Source organism: Nicotiana tabacum, chromosome 5 (assembly GCF_000715075.1).
Source record: "Nicotiana tabacum cultivar K326 chromosome 5, ASM71507v2, whole genome shotgun sequence".
Lineage (NCBI taxonomy): Eukaryota > Viridiplantae > Streptophyta > Magnoliopsida > Solanales > Solanaceae > Nicotiana > Nicotiana tabacum.
The window spans coordinates 137176963-137194005 of NC_134084.1; the positions used below are offsets into that span (position 1 = coordinate 137176963).

General features: G+C 40.6%; 1 protein-coding gene across 1 annotated transcript; it reads left to right on the forward strand.

Annotated features, from left to right (window-relative positions):
- Window positions 1-13400: 13400 nt before the first annotated feature.
- LOC107813397 (protein trichome birefringence-like 3) lies at window positions 13401-16758 on the forward strand. The gene is made up of 6 exons (XM_075252699.1): window positions 13401-13607; window positions 13701-13917; window positions 14634-14808; window positions 14940-15139; window positions 15566-15724; window positions 16146-16758. The coding sequence occupies exons 1-6, from the start codon at window positions 13430-13432 to the stop codon at window positions 16477-16479; spliced, it is 1263 nt and encodes a 420-aa protein (XP_075108800.1). The 5' UTR covers window positions 13401-13429; the 3' UTR covers window positions 16480-16758.
- The last annotated feature ends 285 nt before the right edge of the window (window positions 16759-17043 follow it).

A 17043-nucleotide genomic window follows, 5' to 3' on the forward strand; every position in this document is an offset into this window, starting at 1 on the left:
TAGGGGGAAAGTGGAAGGGGACTTCAAGGTCTATGGAGGCCAGCAGATCTACCTTGAGTCTCCAAAAGCAAATTTGAGCTGAAACGCCTCACGGACAGTTGGGGGCCAGTACCAAAATCTGCACAAAAAGGGCAGAGTGTAGTATAAGTACAACTGACCCAATGTAATCTGTAAGTGTTGAACCTAACCTCGATGAGATAGTGACAAGGCTATGACAAGACACCCACGTAAATAAACTTGTGCAGATAATAATAATATATGTACAACATAACAACAACTAAAGGCTAAACATATACTATTGGGAGGGGACATGCAAAAGGGGTACAAGATATGATAACTACAACAAGAAATGATAACCAGAACAGTTAATAAGCCTTTAACCAGTAACACGAATAAACATAATCAACAAAACTGTATGGCATTATCCTTCGTGCATTTACTCTCAACCTCACTATGAATCAATAATAACGGTACGATATCACCCTTCGTGCTTTTACTCTCATTTTCATCATAAATCAATAGATATGGCACGGCATCATCCTTCATGCATTAACTCTCAAATATGGCACGGCATCACCCTTCGTGCATTAATACTCCCCCTTACCATATAACAATAAACATATAAAAATATGGAGATGAAATAAATAAGGACAAACTATACGTCAACAATGATTCCTCAAAACCAACCTCAACTTTCGAAATAATACTCAATTATTAGAGACAATCCATAAATGTGGAAAAAAGATAAATTTAGTAATTAAACAAGTCTAAGCATGGATATCAGGATCAAAGAAAGCAATAAATTACAAGAAACAAGTCCCACCAGCATGCTTTAACCCAACAACAATGCATAAGTACTCGTTACCTTACATATACGTTGTACCCAACATTCAAACAGGTAGCAAATAGGCAAACAAGTCCTAATCCCTCAAGTCAAGGTTAACCACGATACTTACCTCGCTCTAAAGATAAAATCAAAGCTCAACCACGGCTTTGCCTTTCAAAAAATCCTCTAAACCAACCAAATCTAGCAAATTATCAACCAAACGATTCAAAATAAGTCGTAGGAACTACCCACGAATGAAAAAAGTTCAATTTAGGTCATTATTAAAAAAGTCAACAAAAGTCAAATCCCGGGCCTGCTTGGTCCAAACCTAGAATTTGGACCAAAACCCGATTACCTATTCACCTCCGAGCCTGGTTATGTAATTTGTTTTGAAATTCGACCTTAATTTGAGGTTTAAATCCCAATTTTACAAAAATCCCTAATTCTACCCAAACCCCCAATTTCCATCATGAAAATCCTAGATTTTAGGTTGAAATCTTATGAAATGTAATGGAAGATTGAAAGAAAATAGGTTAGAATCACTTACCAATGAATTGGAGAAGAAGAGCTCTTGGGAAAATCGCCTCGAGGGTTTTCTAGGTTTGAAAATTTGAAAGAATGAGAAAATTCCCGCCTAACTCAGCTTTTGAACAGTTGCAGATGTCGCAATTGCGACATGCGAACCCCGCAATTGCGAAGTCCCAGTATTTCTGATTTGTTTGCAATTGCGAACATCGGCCATCTCGCAAATGCGATCCAGTGCTGAGTCGGCCATCTTCACAATTGCAAAGATTTTCTTCGCAATTGCGACCAAGACAAGAACCTAGGTTCCTCGCAATTGCAAACTTTGACCTTGTAATTGCGAGATCAGAGGCCTGCACCAGAACTGAAGCATACCAGCTATCTTTCTAAGTCCAAACTCACTTTGTAGCCTATCCAAAACTTACTCGGGCCCTCGGGGATCCAAACCAAGTATGCACGCAAGCCTAAAAATATCATACAAACTTGCTTGTGCGATTAAATCGCCAAATAACACTTAGAACTATGAATCGGATGCCAAATCAAATGAAATTTTCAAGAAACTTTAGAATTGCTATTTTAACAACCGGACGTCCTAATCACGTCAAACTAACTCTTTTACCAAATTCGATAGAAAAGTCATAAATATAGTAATGGACCTATACCGGGTTCCAGAACTAAAATACGGACCCGATATCAATAAAGTCAAACATTGGTCAAACCTTTCAAAGTCATTAATCCTTTTAACTTCAATTTTTTAACAAAATACGATAACTCAAGCTAGGGACCTCCGAATTCGATTCCAGGCATACGCCCCAATCCCAAATCACTGTACGGACCAACCGAGACCATCAAAATATGGATCTAGGTCCGTTTGATCAAAACAATGACCGAAGTCAATCCAAATGGATTTTTAAGGCAAAAATTCATATTTTATCAATTTTTTAACATAAAAGCCTTCCGAAAAAACACCCGGACTACACACACAAGTCGAGGAATGCTTAAAGAAGCTATTGGAGGCTTCGAAATATAGAATTATGGTGTAAAACTCTAGATGACCTATCATATCAGAAACGACAAAAATGTAAAACGTCTCGTCAGTCACGTCATAATGGCATTAAATGCATGTCGGCCACCGGTTGGCTGTCCTTGGATGCGAAACGTCACCGAGTTCCTGTAAATATCACCTCCTTTGTTTATTTTGACTTTACATTAAACATTCTACCCTCGTATCCTTAGGATATCAATACTCTTTTGCATTCTTACCCCCGTTATTCAAGGTCCTTTGCAAAAATTATTACCCATCTTCTTCTCAAGCCAAAAAGTCAAATCCTTCAACTTCTTTTCTTTATTCATCTTCTCCAGATTTTTCTCCATTTTTACTCTCTAAAGGAAATGGCAAAGACTTCAAAAACCATTCCCCAGAAAGAAGTTCCTTCTACTTCGTGGTCAGCCACTAAGGTTGAAAAGACCGCTCCGGGCGTTGAAGAACCATTATCCTAACCTCTCTTGAACATGTTCATCCCCGGGGGATGCTTGGTCAATGATGATTTTAAGGTTGAAAAGCCTTCTTCCGTACATGGTCGGTGCGAGGAGGTTTCGAGATACATCTGCTCGATTACCGAAGATGCCCTCCCTACGATCCGAAAAGATTGCAACTGGGATGATAAAAACATAGTGGTCCCCGACCCCGATGAGGCCATTACCACCCATGTCGAGGGATGACTGAGTGTTTACACTTATCCCTTTACATTGGGACTAGTGGAGCTGGTCATCATAGATTTTTGTAAGAGATACGAGGTATGCCTTAGTCAGATCCATCCTTCAATGTAGAGGATCATGATCCTTCTGTGATTTTTTGTGGACAAAGTAGACTCATGTTATTTTACTATGGATCATCTACTCCGTTTGTATAGTCCTCGACTATTCTGAGTGGGCTGATGAAGTTGGTGTGACGGGCCAGCAAGGCCCCATTCTCAAGTATCGATGAGGACTGAGATCGAGGCAGGCAAGGCCGTTTTGTCTGAGTGAGGACTTCAGACTTGATTCCAGCTGAATGCATGCCATTCCCCAAAAAGTGGAATACGTCATGTAAGTAAAACTTCCCTTCGATTGTTGATTTTACGTTTACTTCTCTTCTCCTTATCATTACTCGTGGTGATGCAGTCGTCGCTCGAGTCCCAAATGTTGTCCCTCGACTCAAGGAGTGGGTCGAAGGTATCATTTCACAGATGCCCTACTCCGAGAGCTCATGGTGCAAACTTTCAAAGGGTCGTTGGGAGGCTCGTTCTTATAGTAAGATTCCCTTCCTGAAAAGGTTGTGGCATGTCTCTTCTTTTATCACCAAGTCCTTATTTCTTTTAGTCTCTTTCATAGGTTTGCATAAGGACGTCGAGCTTAGGCCTCTAGCTGGTGGTGAGGACTTGTCTGTTGAGTCTGCTGATCCGCTCCGAGGCAGTCTGGAGAGAAGAAAAGAAAGAGGACTCCAAGTTCCCTAAGCTCGGAGAAAAAGAAAATGTAAAGAAGGCTGGTGCGCAAGCCAAAAGAGAGCACTAGCTCCTGAGTGCTCGACTCGGACTCACTCCTCTAGCTCAGGGACGAGTCCAAGGAGGACGATCTTTTTCTGGCCCATGTGTCATATGTGTCTGACGAACGAGTGGCAGTCGAGGGAACAACGGAGGCTAATCCCTCTCAAATTCAAGAGGTCGATGTAGCAGTGAGGGTTGAGAACCCTCAAGACACTGGTTCTGTCCCGCACGGTGTCATTGACATAACGGGATCGCCTTTATTCACAGAATCAATGTACGATAAAGCTCAAATGACGAAGGAGCGATCGAAAGAGGGGGTCCATGGAGTGGACGATCCCCTCCAAAAAAAATTTAATAGCATGGATTCTACTGCCAGGGAGGACGCCATCGGAATAGGTAACTTAGAAGTACCGACGAAAAGTTCTCCCTCGGGGTTAGGTGGGTTTAGTTCAAGCCCGAGACTGGTCAACCGGTTCCCTGCCCTGAGTGAGGATCCTGGTTAGAAGCGATCAATTATCATCATTGTTACAGAGGATGCCCGGGTTCTTTCCTCTCCCGCTGGGGTAGCTAGTTACCTTTAGTACCTGGTAATCGAAGAAGACCAGGAAAAAATGAATGAGGTGGAATCCTCATGCCTGGTCAATGAAGCACAACAAGTGCTAAATCGGGTAAGGTGTTACCAAACCTTTTCATCTTTCAGCTTTGGTTATTCGTGATCCTAATATTTCTTTTCATATTTACAGGCCTCGGTGCTTCACCACGAGACCTTCCTCCGGTATCGAGATGAGCTGAGAAAATTCGAGGTCGAAGCTAAAGAGCTCGCTGAGAAGAGAGACATGTACAAAATTCTCAGTGAGCAACATAAAGGAGAGGCTAAGATCCTTCGAACCAAGTTGGACACGACTTAGAAAAAACACGCCGACCTGGTGGAACAGGTAAAAATCTTGGAAGTTACTGACGATAAGCTAGACATGGTGACTAATAGTCAGAACCTGCAGGTCCATAGAAGATTGATCGGCTTGACCAGCTCCGGGTCGAGATGGACGTAATCAAGGTCGAGGCCGAAGAGTGGAAAGGCAAAATAGACTGCTTGGCCTCGGAAAAGGAGATGGTCTGGGCGCAATTGGCATCGGTAGAGGCTCAATTTCAAACGACGAGGGAGAAGGCTGAGGCACGATCCCAGAAAATTGAGGAGATCCCGTCTCAACTGAGCTCGGTTGTTGCCGATCAAGAAACCCTCGCCAATGAACTTAAAGCGGCTAAGTCGGTGGTTGAATAACTAAGGCCAATGCCGATGAGATGGTGGCCTAGTACAAAGCCAATGCTGAGGCAGCCCAGGGCCGTCTGAAAGACTTTGTCAAATATGTGAAGTGGCAGTACCGAAGGGAGGCCCTCGAGGAGGTTCACGCTCGTGGTTTTGATTTATCGGCTGAGGTCAAAATTTCTAAGGGGATCAATGCCAAGGACAAGAAGTTGGTGTATCCCGTATCAATAAAACTCCAAGGGTTCGGGCAAATCTAGAGACGGAGAAGACCCTTATGGTCCTGGTAATGATGAGGGCTCTGGCAAAGACCAGGCTATTTAGGTGCCTTGTAGACTTTTCTTTGTTTTTACACCTTTGTTCTTTTTGTTGAGGTCATTTGGCCTTTGTAAAGATCTTTATATATATGTATATATATATATATATATATATATATATATATATAAAAGTTATATTTTTACCTTCGGCAGTTTTTAAGCTTGTTTCCTTTCGCTGTTTTCTTTATGTATCGAATGCCTTAGCACGTAATAATTAGATCTTGTTCAGAGGTTTGACCAGGCCTTGTTTTCGATATTATTTTGCTTAAGACTCATGAGGAGATCGGTATGATCGGAAGCTCTTCCCAAGGTACTTAGAATATTTTAGATTACATTTTACCGAGGGTAGCCCTTTGAACTGGTTTAGAAATCTTGAAGGCCTTATGTTTTGGTTATGGGTCTCGGACGTCTCCGAGCCGTAATAAGATGCTCGTAGCCTTTTTATTTCGGGTGTTTCCCAATGGGCGCATTACCTCGAGTCATCTGGGCTTACCCAAGACAACGTCCCCGAATGGGGATGGCCGTAGCCTTTTTAATTCGGGCACTGCCTAATAGGCTTTGTGCCCCCAAGCTTTGTTATCCAAGGCCGTCCGAACCTGCCTTAGATGATAGTCCCCGAGTGAGGTGGCCCTTGGGCTCGATGTATTTAGGAGAATAAATGTAAGGAAGAAAAAATATTAGGGACAAAATATTTATCCGCAAGGTAGAAACTTCCTTTCATTTCTAAGCATAATATACAAAGTTACACATTTGTAGAAGCTTTGTGTCAGGGATCGGGTGGTCTATGTGGGCATGGTTCATTTGACCATTTGGCCCTTACAATAAATCATATCGACCGATCCTAGACTGTTCAAGCACAAAGTTTCTTTCCTTGCTAAAATCATTATTCGAGGGTGATGGCCCCAAGTATTTGAGACCGATCGTAGAGAAGCCTCGAATATTGTTGATGTGATCCTTAGCACCGATTCATGGCCGTTCTTCAATTCTAAGTTAGCACGATCTGTTGTTGCCTCATTAAAAACCATACCGGAAAACCCATTTGGGACAAAATCGGTTCAAGGGAAAAAGAGTGCAACACGTGCTTTCAGGCCTAAAAGTTGCATTGTTTCTTGAATATCACCTGCAAATGTTAGTCCAACATGTAAATAAAAGAAAATGAATGGAGTCGTACCTTAGTAGTACTATCATTTCAAGTGAGTTACGTTCTAGTTGTTTTGGTAGTCGCTCACCGTTCATTGCTCCAAGTTTGTATGATCCTTTTCTGGTGATCTCGATAATTTGATATTGACCTTCCCAGCTCGGCCCTAGTTTCCCTTCATTTGGGTTCCGGGTGCTTAGTGTGACCTTCCTTAACACGAAGTCCCCGACATTGAAGTGTCGAAGGTTGGCTCTTCGATTGCAATACCTTTCGATCTGCTATTTTTGTGTGGCCAACCGGACAAGGGCGGACTCGCGCCTTTTGTCTAATAATTCCTGGCTCGTATTCATGGCCTCATCATTTGATCCTTTAGTCTCATATCGGAACCTGAGACTCGGTTTTCCTACTTCGACCGGTATTAGATCCATAAACCAACAAGAATGGGGTGGCCCCGGTACTCGAATTCGAGGTCGTCCGGTATGCCCATAGTACTTCAAGCAAGATTCCGCCCATTTTCCTTTGGCGTCGATCAACCTCTTTTTTAGGTTTGGGAGTATGGTTTTGTTCATGGATTCTGCTTGCTCATTTCACTTGGGTGATAGGGTGTCGATAGGATCCTTTTGATCTTATGGTCATTGAAAAACTTACTCACTTTGCTGATGAACTGCTTCCCATTATCGCACACGATCTCGGCCGGCATCCCTAACCGACATATTATGTGGTCCCAAATGAAATCAATGTCCTCCTTCTCCCTAACTTTCTCAAACGCCTGGGCTTCCACCTATTTATAAAAATAATCAGTCATAAAAAATATAAATTGAGCCTTATAGGAAACCCATGGAAGGGGGACGACGATGTCTATCCCCCATTTCATGAACAGTCAGGGTGATAATATTGAATGCACTAGCTCCTTGAGTTGATGAATAATCGGAGCATTCCCTTAAAATCTATCGCATTTTCGTACGAACTCCTTCGCGTCCTTTTCTATGTGATAACTAAGAATTCTGGCCTATGTTATGCTCTTTTTTGCTTAGGTTTTGGATTAAAAGTGTGTACAAGTATTCCCGAAAGCTAACGTATTGTGCTTGTTTGCAGTGTTTGGTCAAAAAGAGACAAGAAAGTCATAACCAGCTCATAAAGGATTGAAACCTACACAACTTCAAAGCTGAGCTAAAGGCACTGATAGTAAAGAAATAGAAGCAGACGCAGAGGGTCCACCGCTGAGGCGGTCTTAACCACGCTCTCAAAGGTAGTAAGGTTTAGAGAGTCAGTTCTTGAGCTTAACAGTCACCGCTACCCGTAGTGAAATTGCACGGCAACGGTATCATCTGACGCGGCCGCGGTCCAATTCTCGCCCTCAGCGGAATTAAGAATCAGAGAACTATAGTTTGGAGCTCAAATTGAAAGGTGCGGTCCGTGATCATATTTCACCGTCGTGGTTGAAGGAGCACTGAGGCGGTTAATTTTCTGCTCCCAGCGGACTCAAGTTCAGATCTAGCTCAGAAGAGAAGAACCGAGTCTGCCCTTGCTTTTGCACGGCCGGGAATTCATAGCGTTGTGGCGACCTGTTTTCCGTTGTCAGCGGAATCTCCGTAGGGGAAATTTTGTCCGAAAATTTTAATTGTGTATAAATAGTTCTTTTTCAAATTTTTAGGGTATATGTTGTTTTGTGGAGCACGTGAACAGCCGCTTTTTGCTTTTTAGAGTAATTCTAGAACATCTTTAGCAATTAATCTTAGATTTCTCTCTTGTAATTACTTTTTATGGATTATATTTCATCTCCATCTTTGATTATAAGTAGATAAACCCATTAGCTAGGTTTGTGACCCAACCCTAGTGTGGGTATTTAATGGGTCTTCAATTTTCGGGCTTAAATGTTTATGGGTTAATGATATTTAGCTTTATTCATGCTTTAATTGCTGAATTGGTGGTTACAAATACTGATTTTTGCCTTTTTGACTTAGTCTCTTCTTGAGAAAGAGAGACTAAGTCTAGGAAATTTAGGCTAACAAGGAATTGGGGTGCATTCAAGAGATTGATAGCCCCAATTAAAGGGTTAAACCTAGAGATAGTAATACCGACTTGAGCCAATTTTGCTTGCATTGTCTAAACACCCAATTGGGCTTGAGAAAGCCAATTAGGGCAAAGTTACTCAAACTACCGAGAGGTATAGAGTGAGTAATTATTTGCAATAGTTATATCATGATCCCAATTACAACAAGTTTTCCCTAAGTTTTAGACTCCGTTAGATACTCACCGAGGTGTAAGTCACTTCCCTAGTGCCCTTTTACCATTTGAGAAAACCCTTACAAAACTATCATAATTAACTTATTTTTATTCTTCATTAGTGTGAAAAGTAGAATAGTAACCAAAACAAAGCATGATTGGAAGTGCAATTAAGAACATCACACATACCTAGATTATATAGAAACTCAATTCCAAACTAATATTAGCTCTCTGTGGAAATCGATCCTGACCCCTCGGGTAAAAGCTGCATCGACCACTCTTGCTATTCTATAGTGGAATAGGGTTGGAGACAATCACCATGTCGATCCAATAGTAGTCGAATCTGATTATTTTTCGAATTAATGATTCGACGCCCGAATGATTTTTGCGGGTGCCTTCGTGGACTTCCCTCAGAACATACTCGGTATCTCTTAGTCCTAGACATATTGCGAGTAGGCTATCAAACATTCTCCAGAAATAGGGTATCGTCTTTGGAGAAGCTGAACCGGGCCGCCTCGTATGCAAAGCCCTCTACTGCTTAGGTTTCGAGGGCAGTTTTTTGGTCTTCAGATACTCTATATACTTGTTTCTCCAATCCCAAGTTAGGCTTGTTGAGTTTATCTCTGCATGACCTTCTTCCACTACCGATCTCATGAGTTGTATGACCGGCCCCGAGTTGAACTCATCATCATTGACCGACGATCCCAAGTTAGCGAGAGCATCGGCCTCACTATTTTAATCCCGAGGCACATGTTGTAGGGTCCACTCCTTGAATCGATGTAAAGTTACTTGTAGTTTATCTAGGTATCTCTGCATTCATTCCCCCTGACATCGAACATTCCACTAACTTGGTTCATCATAATGAGGGAGTCACGCTTAGCTTCGATCACCTCTACCCCCAAGCTTTTGTCCAGTTCGAGACCTACAATCACAACCTCATACTTGGCCTCATTGTTAGTCAATTTTATGGTCCTAATAGATTGTCTAACTACACTACTTGATGGTGGCTTTAATATTATGCCAAGTCCGGGCCCCTTTGTGTTTTAGGCACCATCTGTAAAGAGGGTCTAGTTTCCCAAGGAAGTCCCCGAGTTTAATAACAATTCTCTTTCGACTTCGGGTATTAGGGCCGGCGTAAAGTCAGCCACGAAGTCTGCCAAAATTTGAGATTTGATGGCGGTACAGGGTCGATATTTGATATCGTACCCACTGATTTCCACGACCCATTTGGCCAATAGTCCCGAGAGTTCAGGTTTATGCATTATGTTCCTCAATGGGTAAGTAGTTACAACACACATAGGGTGGCATTGAAAGTATGGTTTTAGCTTCCTAGAGGCGCTTAGCAAAGCAAGAGCCAATTTTTCTAGGTGAGGATACCTAGTTTCGGCCTTGCCGAGAGTTCTGCTAACATAATAGATAGGAAATTGCGTACCTTCTTCTTTCTGGACCAGGACTCCACTTACCGCCACCTCAGATACTGCCAAGTATAGGTACAGCTGTTCGTCTGCCTTCGGAGTGTGAAGAAAAGGCGGGCTCGAGAGGTACCGTTTGAGTTTCTCCAAGGCTTGTTGGCACTCTGGGGTCCACGAGAAGTTAATGAAACCGTTTAAAACTCAGATTGTAGGCACGATTTGATCTTGTCGACCGAGTTGTTCCACGACCCTCGATCCGATGTTGTTGGCCGAGATACCTGAATCAATTAACACATACTTAACTCAAGATTTATTTATGAGTACAGATATTACCAGTGCATCGTTGTGGGGTTGCACAATCCCTTCTACACCTTCGTCGTTGAAAGACAAATTTCCTTCTGGCACATAATCTTGATTCTGTTTATCCCTTGTGATGGATACTTTGGTGCGCTTCAACATCGGCACATGGGGAACGTCGATCCCATCGACGATCATGTTAATGAGGTGCTGAGGTTCTTTCTGCTCGATCTGTTTATTAGCACTCTTTTCCTGAAATGATTCTTGGCTCGATCGCTCGGGAATTGTCGGAGATGCCCGTTGTTAAATAGCTGGGCTACTTCCTCTCTTAATTGTCGGCAATCTTCTATTTTGTGTCCGTAAGTGCCATGATATTTGCATATTAGATTAGGATCCCTTTGGGCTGGATCGGACTGTAGAGGTCGAGGCCATTTGGTGTCTTTGATGCGCCTGATGGCAGATACGATGGCGGTGGCGTCGACGTTAAAGTTGTATTTCGATAATTTTGGCACTTTTTGGGCCCGATGGTTCTGTCGAAACTGTTTCCACTTTTTTATCATTGGCTTCGATTTTTTTCTCTCCCGATTCTACCCGTTTTGTCAGCTCCTTGAGCATTTTTATGATCTCGGAGTCGGTTCCTGATTCATTTTCATTCGGCCTCTCTGCGACTGGTTCATTTCTGTTGATGGGTTGTCTTAGGCTCAATTTTGCTCGGGGCGCGGCTTTGGTTCTGGAGCTGGGCTATTGCTTCTTGTTGAGCCTGTAACATTTCGAAGATCACCCGCAAGTTGATCCTATCATCTTCGCCGCCGTGCATATTTTGTGCAACCGATCAGACTTCCCTGCAGATACTGTTTTTAGGATCGGTAGGCAAATTTGCATTGATGGCCACATGCGAGCTAGCGTCGATCGGGTCCGCAACTGGAGTTCCGTTGAGGTCGACAGGGGGCACCTCGTTACCGGGTGCATTGTTGTTCTCGCCATGGTGCCCGGATTCAGCATGGAGTTCGACATTTCAAACTTTAACCTGAAATCAAAGGCACTCCAAAGAACAAGTATAAAGTAGGGTGTGTTATAGAAGTTTGTATCAAATAGCTACTATTATCATTAGCCCCGCGGTGGGCACCAAACTGTTTACCCTCAAAATCGGATAACAATTGAATTTGTAATTGGTTTTAAGGATACATGGATTAATTTGACACAAAGCAATAAATTGGATTAGATTGAACAAGTAAAGATAAAAATAAATTCAAACCACACGCATAGGATAGTTTCAGCTTTAGCGAAATCTTCACCCTCGATCCGGGCTCACTGTGGCCAGCACTGATGAACAAGAAAAGAGCTACTAAAAGAAAAAAGATAGTAATATATTGCCTTGGAATGCATGTTACAATGTATGTTATGAATCGTTAGACCCTATTTATATAGTAGGAGAGTCTCGCTCTAGGTACAATTCTTATAAAAGGTAAAAATCTTCTAATTAACTGATTGTCGGTTCCCTATCGATACGTGCCGAGATCTCCGACGTGATATCCGGCCGATCATGGATATCACAGCCTTCTGTTGACCGTGCTTGATTACCTGACAACGTTCTTTGAAACTATTCAAAGCTAGGACTGGTCTCGAACCATGACCTCGATATTCTTGAGGATGGGCGTTGTGCCCCCGAACTCTGACTCGATGAGAATTTTGCCTCGATTTCGACCCCTTGTTATCATGCCTCGAGCTTGGCTTATTACGTCGGGGCCCGGGGTATATCACGAGCCCGGTTTTACCGTATACAATAATAATGTTTGCAAACCAAGTAAATTGTTGTCCCTAGTTAATCGAGAAATTTTATCTATTTAAAATCAGTTAACTACCATAAAAAGAAGAATTAAGAGCTTATATCAGTAGTTGCGTTTTGCCCTGTACAGTGAAATTCTCTTTCCTTGATGTCATCTTGTCTTTATTATCTTCTTATTTTCATTTCAATTTGTTATCATAATATAATCGCCACAACATACGCATAATGCTAAGTAGAAAAATCTATAGTATAAACAAAGTTAACAATTAATAGCCCTTTTTATATACAGGGTTGGTTGGAGAGTTATCACTATAGCTAGTCTCAGGTAGAAAAAGGAAAAAAGAAAGTGGCTTTTCTTTTTCTCTACTAATGATAGCTAATTTGATTGATATAACATGTCTTTTTAGTGCACTAAAAAATGAAAATAAAAAACGAAAAAATATCTGTATCTGGCTTATCCACGCTATCTTTAGCAAATGCTTCAACTAATTACTGATTAACGGCCTATGGAAGTAAACCTATATTACCAGTAAAAGGGCAGCTCGGTACACTAAGCTTCCGCTATGCGCGAGGTTCGGGAAAGGGTCAGACCACTAAGGGTCTATTGTATGCAGTCTAACCATGTATTTCTGCAAGAGATTGTTTCCACCACTTGAACCCGTGACCTTCTGATCACATGGCAGCAATTTTACCAGTTACGTCAAGGCTCCCTTCAACTATATTACCAGTAAGCAAATGAATTAGCAGTATTAAACTCAAAAGAAAGCACAGTGAATTATTTAACTAAATAGAAAAAAAGCATATTGCTCCTTCAATATTTTTTTTGGTTTTCCCACCCAGTGTCTGGTACCCGCATTGGAGCCCAATTATATCCGGTGTCGCGCCGCATTGGGCCCCATTCAGGAGGAAGCGCTCCCTACAATAAATTTTTTCATACCCATGTCTCGAATCCGAGACCTCTAGTTAAGGGAAGAACAGTCTCATCCGCTCCACAACTTTATCCTTTGGTGGTATTGCTCCTTCAACACAGAACTACATAAATATTGTACATTGAGCCCTAAGCCCTCGAATTACTCTGCCTTCCCTTATTTCAAAGTTAAATTTTTCCTCACTTTCACAATGGGATGGACAAAATCTGCTCGAGGAAATTTATCTTTGCCAATAATCACAATCATTATATGTACAATAGGTTTCATTTCTCTCTTCTACATTGACAAAATCAGTACTTATCACTCTGTTCTCAGGTTCAAACCTTGTTCAAAATGCACCTTTACAAAGTCTAACAAATCTCATACAGGTGAACCATCTGTTTTAATACTAGTAAATCAAAACTGCACTACTTCATATATATTTTATCATCTTACTTAAAAGTATTTTCTTGGCTTAATAGATGTAAAAAGATTGGAAAACAATACTCTAAACGAGTATGATCGCTATGAATGCAATCATACTGATGGAAATTGGGTGTTCAATACTTCAATTAAGCCATTGTATACGGACAGGACTTGTTCATATATTGACAGGGAATATGCTTGTGTTAAGAATGGCCGAAACGATTCAGATTATCTATACTGGGAATGGCAGCCTGATGACTGTGTCTTGCCAAGGTTAGCAAGCTAATTGAAATGTCAATTCCTATTCTGTATTTTTATTATGGATATTTATGTGAAATTGGTTCTTGTTTTAATTTTTGATACATGTTACAGATCGAACATAGGAGTTCAATTCAAAGACTAGTCTATTAGGTGGGAATATTCAACTATCCTATAAATTTACTAACAATTTTCTTTGTAATTTATGAGAGACTCAATTGACTCATAACAATCGCCCCAATCTGAAGATCGAGGACTTTGTTGATCATGACAGGCGCCAGGCTTGAACCCCTCTGGCCAAGTTGGTCAAGGGTGGTATAATTTTATTTTCTTTTTGGGGTCATGACTCTCACCCTTCTAGTCCAAGCCACACCCCTGGCATGCCGTCCCAATTGGTCACGGCTGGCACCCCTTATGGGTCTAGACTACCATTCCGAGTACTCTACCAGAGTAGTCGTTGGAATTGTTTCCTTAACCATTGATCAACCTGCTCTGATATTAATTATTATAGGCTGAACCAGAGAATCTAACCAAAAGAGTGGCTTATTATATGGGAGAGCCCACTCAACCTATAAACTCATTACTAATTCGCTTGGCAACAATGAGATACTCGTTTGGTTCACAACATATCATGCACACTTATGACTAAAAAATCTCAATTATGAAATGAAAATCTTTCTTGCATTAACGGTGAAATAATTAACGTGTACTTTCTTCTATGACTCGACCAGGTTTGATCCTGAGATTGCCCTCATAAAACTTCAAGGAAAGAGGCTAATGTTTGTAGGTGATTCACTACAGAAAAATCAATGGCAATCTTTTGTGTGCTTGGTGGAATCTATAATCCCGGAAGACCAGAAGTCGATGAAAAAAATAAGTCGTGGGCATTCTGTCTTTAAAGCCGAGGTAAATACTAAATCGTACTGGTCAACATAAAGACCTTGCCCTTTTCAAGAATTCATTTAAAATATATATATATATATATATGAGTCCTGAGATCCAAAATCTGCAGCTTAATATCTCCACTTACTTTTCAGGAATACAACGCCAGCATTGAGTTCTACTGGGCACCATTCTTGGTGGAATCTAACACTGACTTTCATATCAAATTCAATCCAAATCAGAAAATCGTTAAAGTTGACTCAATTACACAACGTGCCCAAAATTGGCTTGGAGTTGATATCCTTGTTTTCAATACTTATGTTTGGTGGATGGGCCGACTCAAGATCAACACACTGTAAGTTCGGTGAAAATTTATTCACACCTGATATTTTACACTAAACTATACTAGTTAATCATGGTTAAGTAATATACTGAGGTATAAATCAACATACAATAGTAATTACTATGGTTTAAGTTATAGAAGTGCATCTAAAATACTTGTTGTGGATTTATTGATTTAGCGTAAATAACGGGTGTGAGTAAATTTTTACCCTGTCAATTCTTTAGTAATCTCTCTGATCCTTTTTATTAGTCATTTTAACTAAAGAATTTTGGTCAAAACTCACTTTAGACTACTAAGAAGTGTTTTTTCAGTTCCAGCCTTACTAATCCAAGAAGGCATATAGTTACTAGTTACTCATTTAAGAAAGAAATAAGTATAATAATTTGCAAATACGCCTTAATGATTAATGCTATTTAATATTTTTTGATTAAAATGCAGATGGGGTGAATTTCAAAATGGAGAGGAAGGCTATGAAGAATTAGACACACCAGTTTCTTACAAACTAGCTTTGCGGACATGGGCAAATTGGATTGATTCCACAATTGATTCCAATAAAACGCGTATTTTTTTCACCACCATGTCTCCTAGCCACGAAAGGTAAATATGTCTTTTTTTTTTCCTTTAAAATAACCTCATTGAAGGAGAGCTTTGGAGCATAAAGTTATCTCTGTGTGACCTATAGGTCACGGGTTTGAGTAGTGAAAGCAGAATATATTGCTCGGACTCTCCAAAAATGTTGTCGGGCGAGTGTCAGATCCTCCAAAAATAGTGTATTTTTGGAGGATCCGACACTATTGCGGCAGCATTTTGAAGAGTCTGTGCAACATAGGAAGCAGCTACTAATGCTTGAATTAAGGTAAACTGTCTATATTACACTTTGCGGTCATTCCCTGGAGTACCCTATGTGTATACGAGATGCTTTGTGCGTCGGTCTGCCTTTTTTTAAAAAGTAACGTCATTCATTTTGGTGGAACTTAAACTAACGCCATTTTATCAAACGTATATAATATTAATTCAGAAATAAAGATTGGGGCAACATAAATGGGATCATGTGCTACAATGAGACAAGACCGGTAATGAAAAAGGGACACTGGGGATTTGGTTCAAACAAAGAGATGATGAAAGTAGTGGCAAGTGTGATCAAAAGAATGAAAGTTCATGTTACTGTACTGAATATCACACAATTATCTGAGTACAGAATTGACGCTCATTCATCAATTTATGGTGAATCATATGGCAAATTATTGACTAATGAACAGAAAACTGATCCTTTGCGTTTTGCGGATTGTATACATTGGTGCTTGCCTGGAGTTCCTGATACATGGAATCGATTACTTTATGTGTATCTATAGCCACAAATAAAAAAGAAAAAAGAGGTCGAATAGTCCATGTCTCATTCATATTATTATTAACTTATGTGCTATGTGTAGCGGCGGGTGAATCCTACCCGATATCAGAATTGGATTAAATATTTATCGATTTCCGAGGATGATTTTAATGGCGATTGGTCTCCTCTTTTCCGGATGTCTAATGGTTTGGGAGATATTTTATATGGTTATTTTGTTGTATTTTGAATGAATCAAAATGGTAAAGCAAAATGTCATTACCATATGTGAATTGTAAATTATAAGTTGGTACATGATCCAACTGATAATAGCAACAAATGATCCTCTGTTTACTCACAGCTTGTTTTCCTCTTTTATTTATTTATTACTATTTAATAGTAATCAATACCGCCATCTGATCTTGAGATAACAGGAATTGGAAGTTTAACAACAAAAAAAACGAACGTTTGTGTCAAACTAATGTACTTTGTCATGATTACGTAACAAATGCCGTGAAAATACAAGTTAACTAACGATAGTTATTAGGTAATAAAAGAGTATGTGGAAGATCCATGCCTGTTATTATTAGTC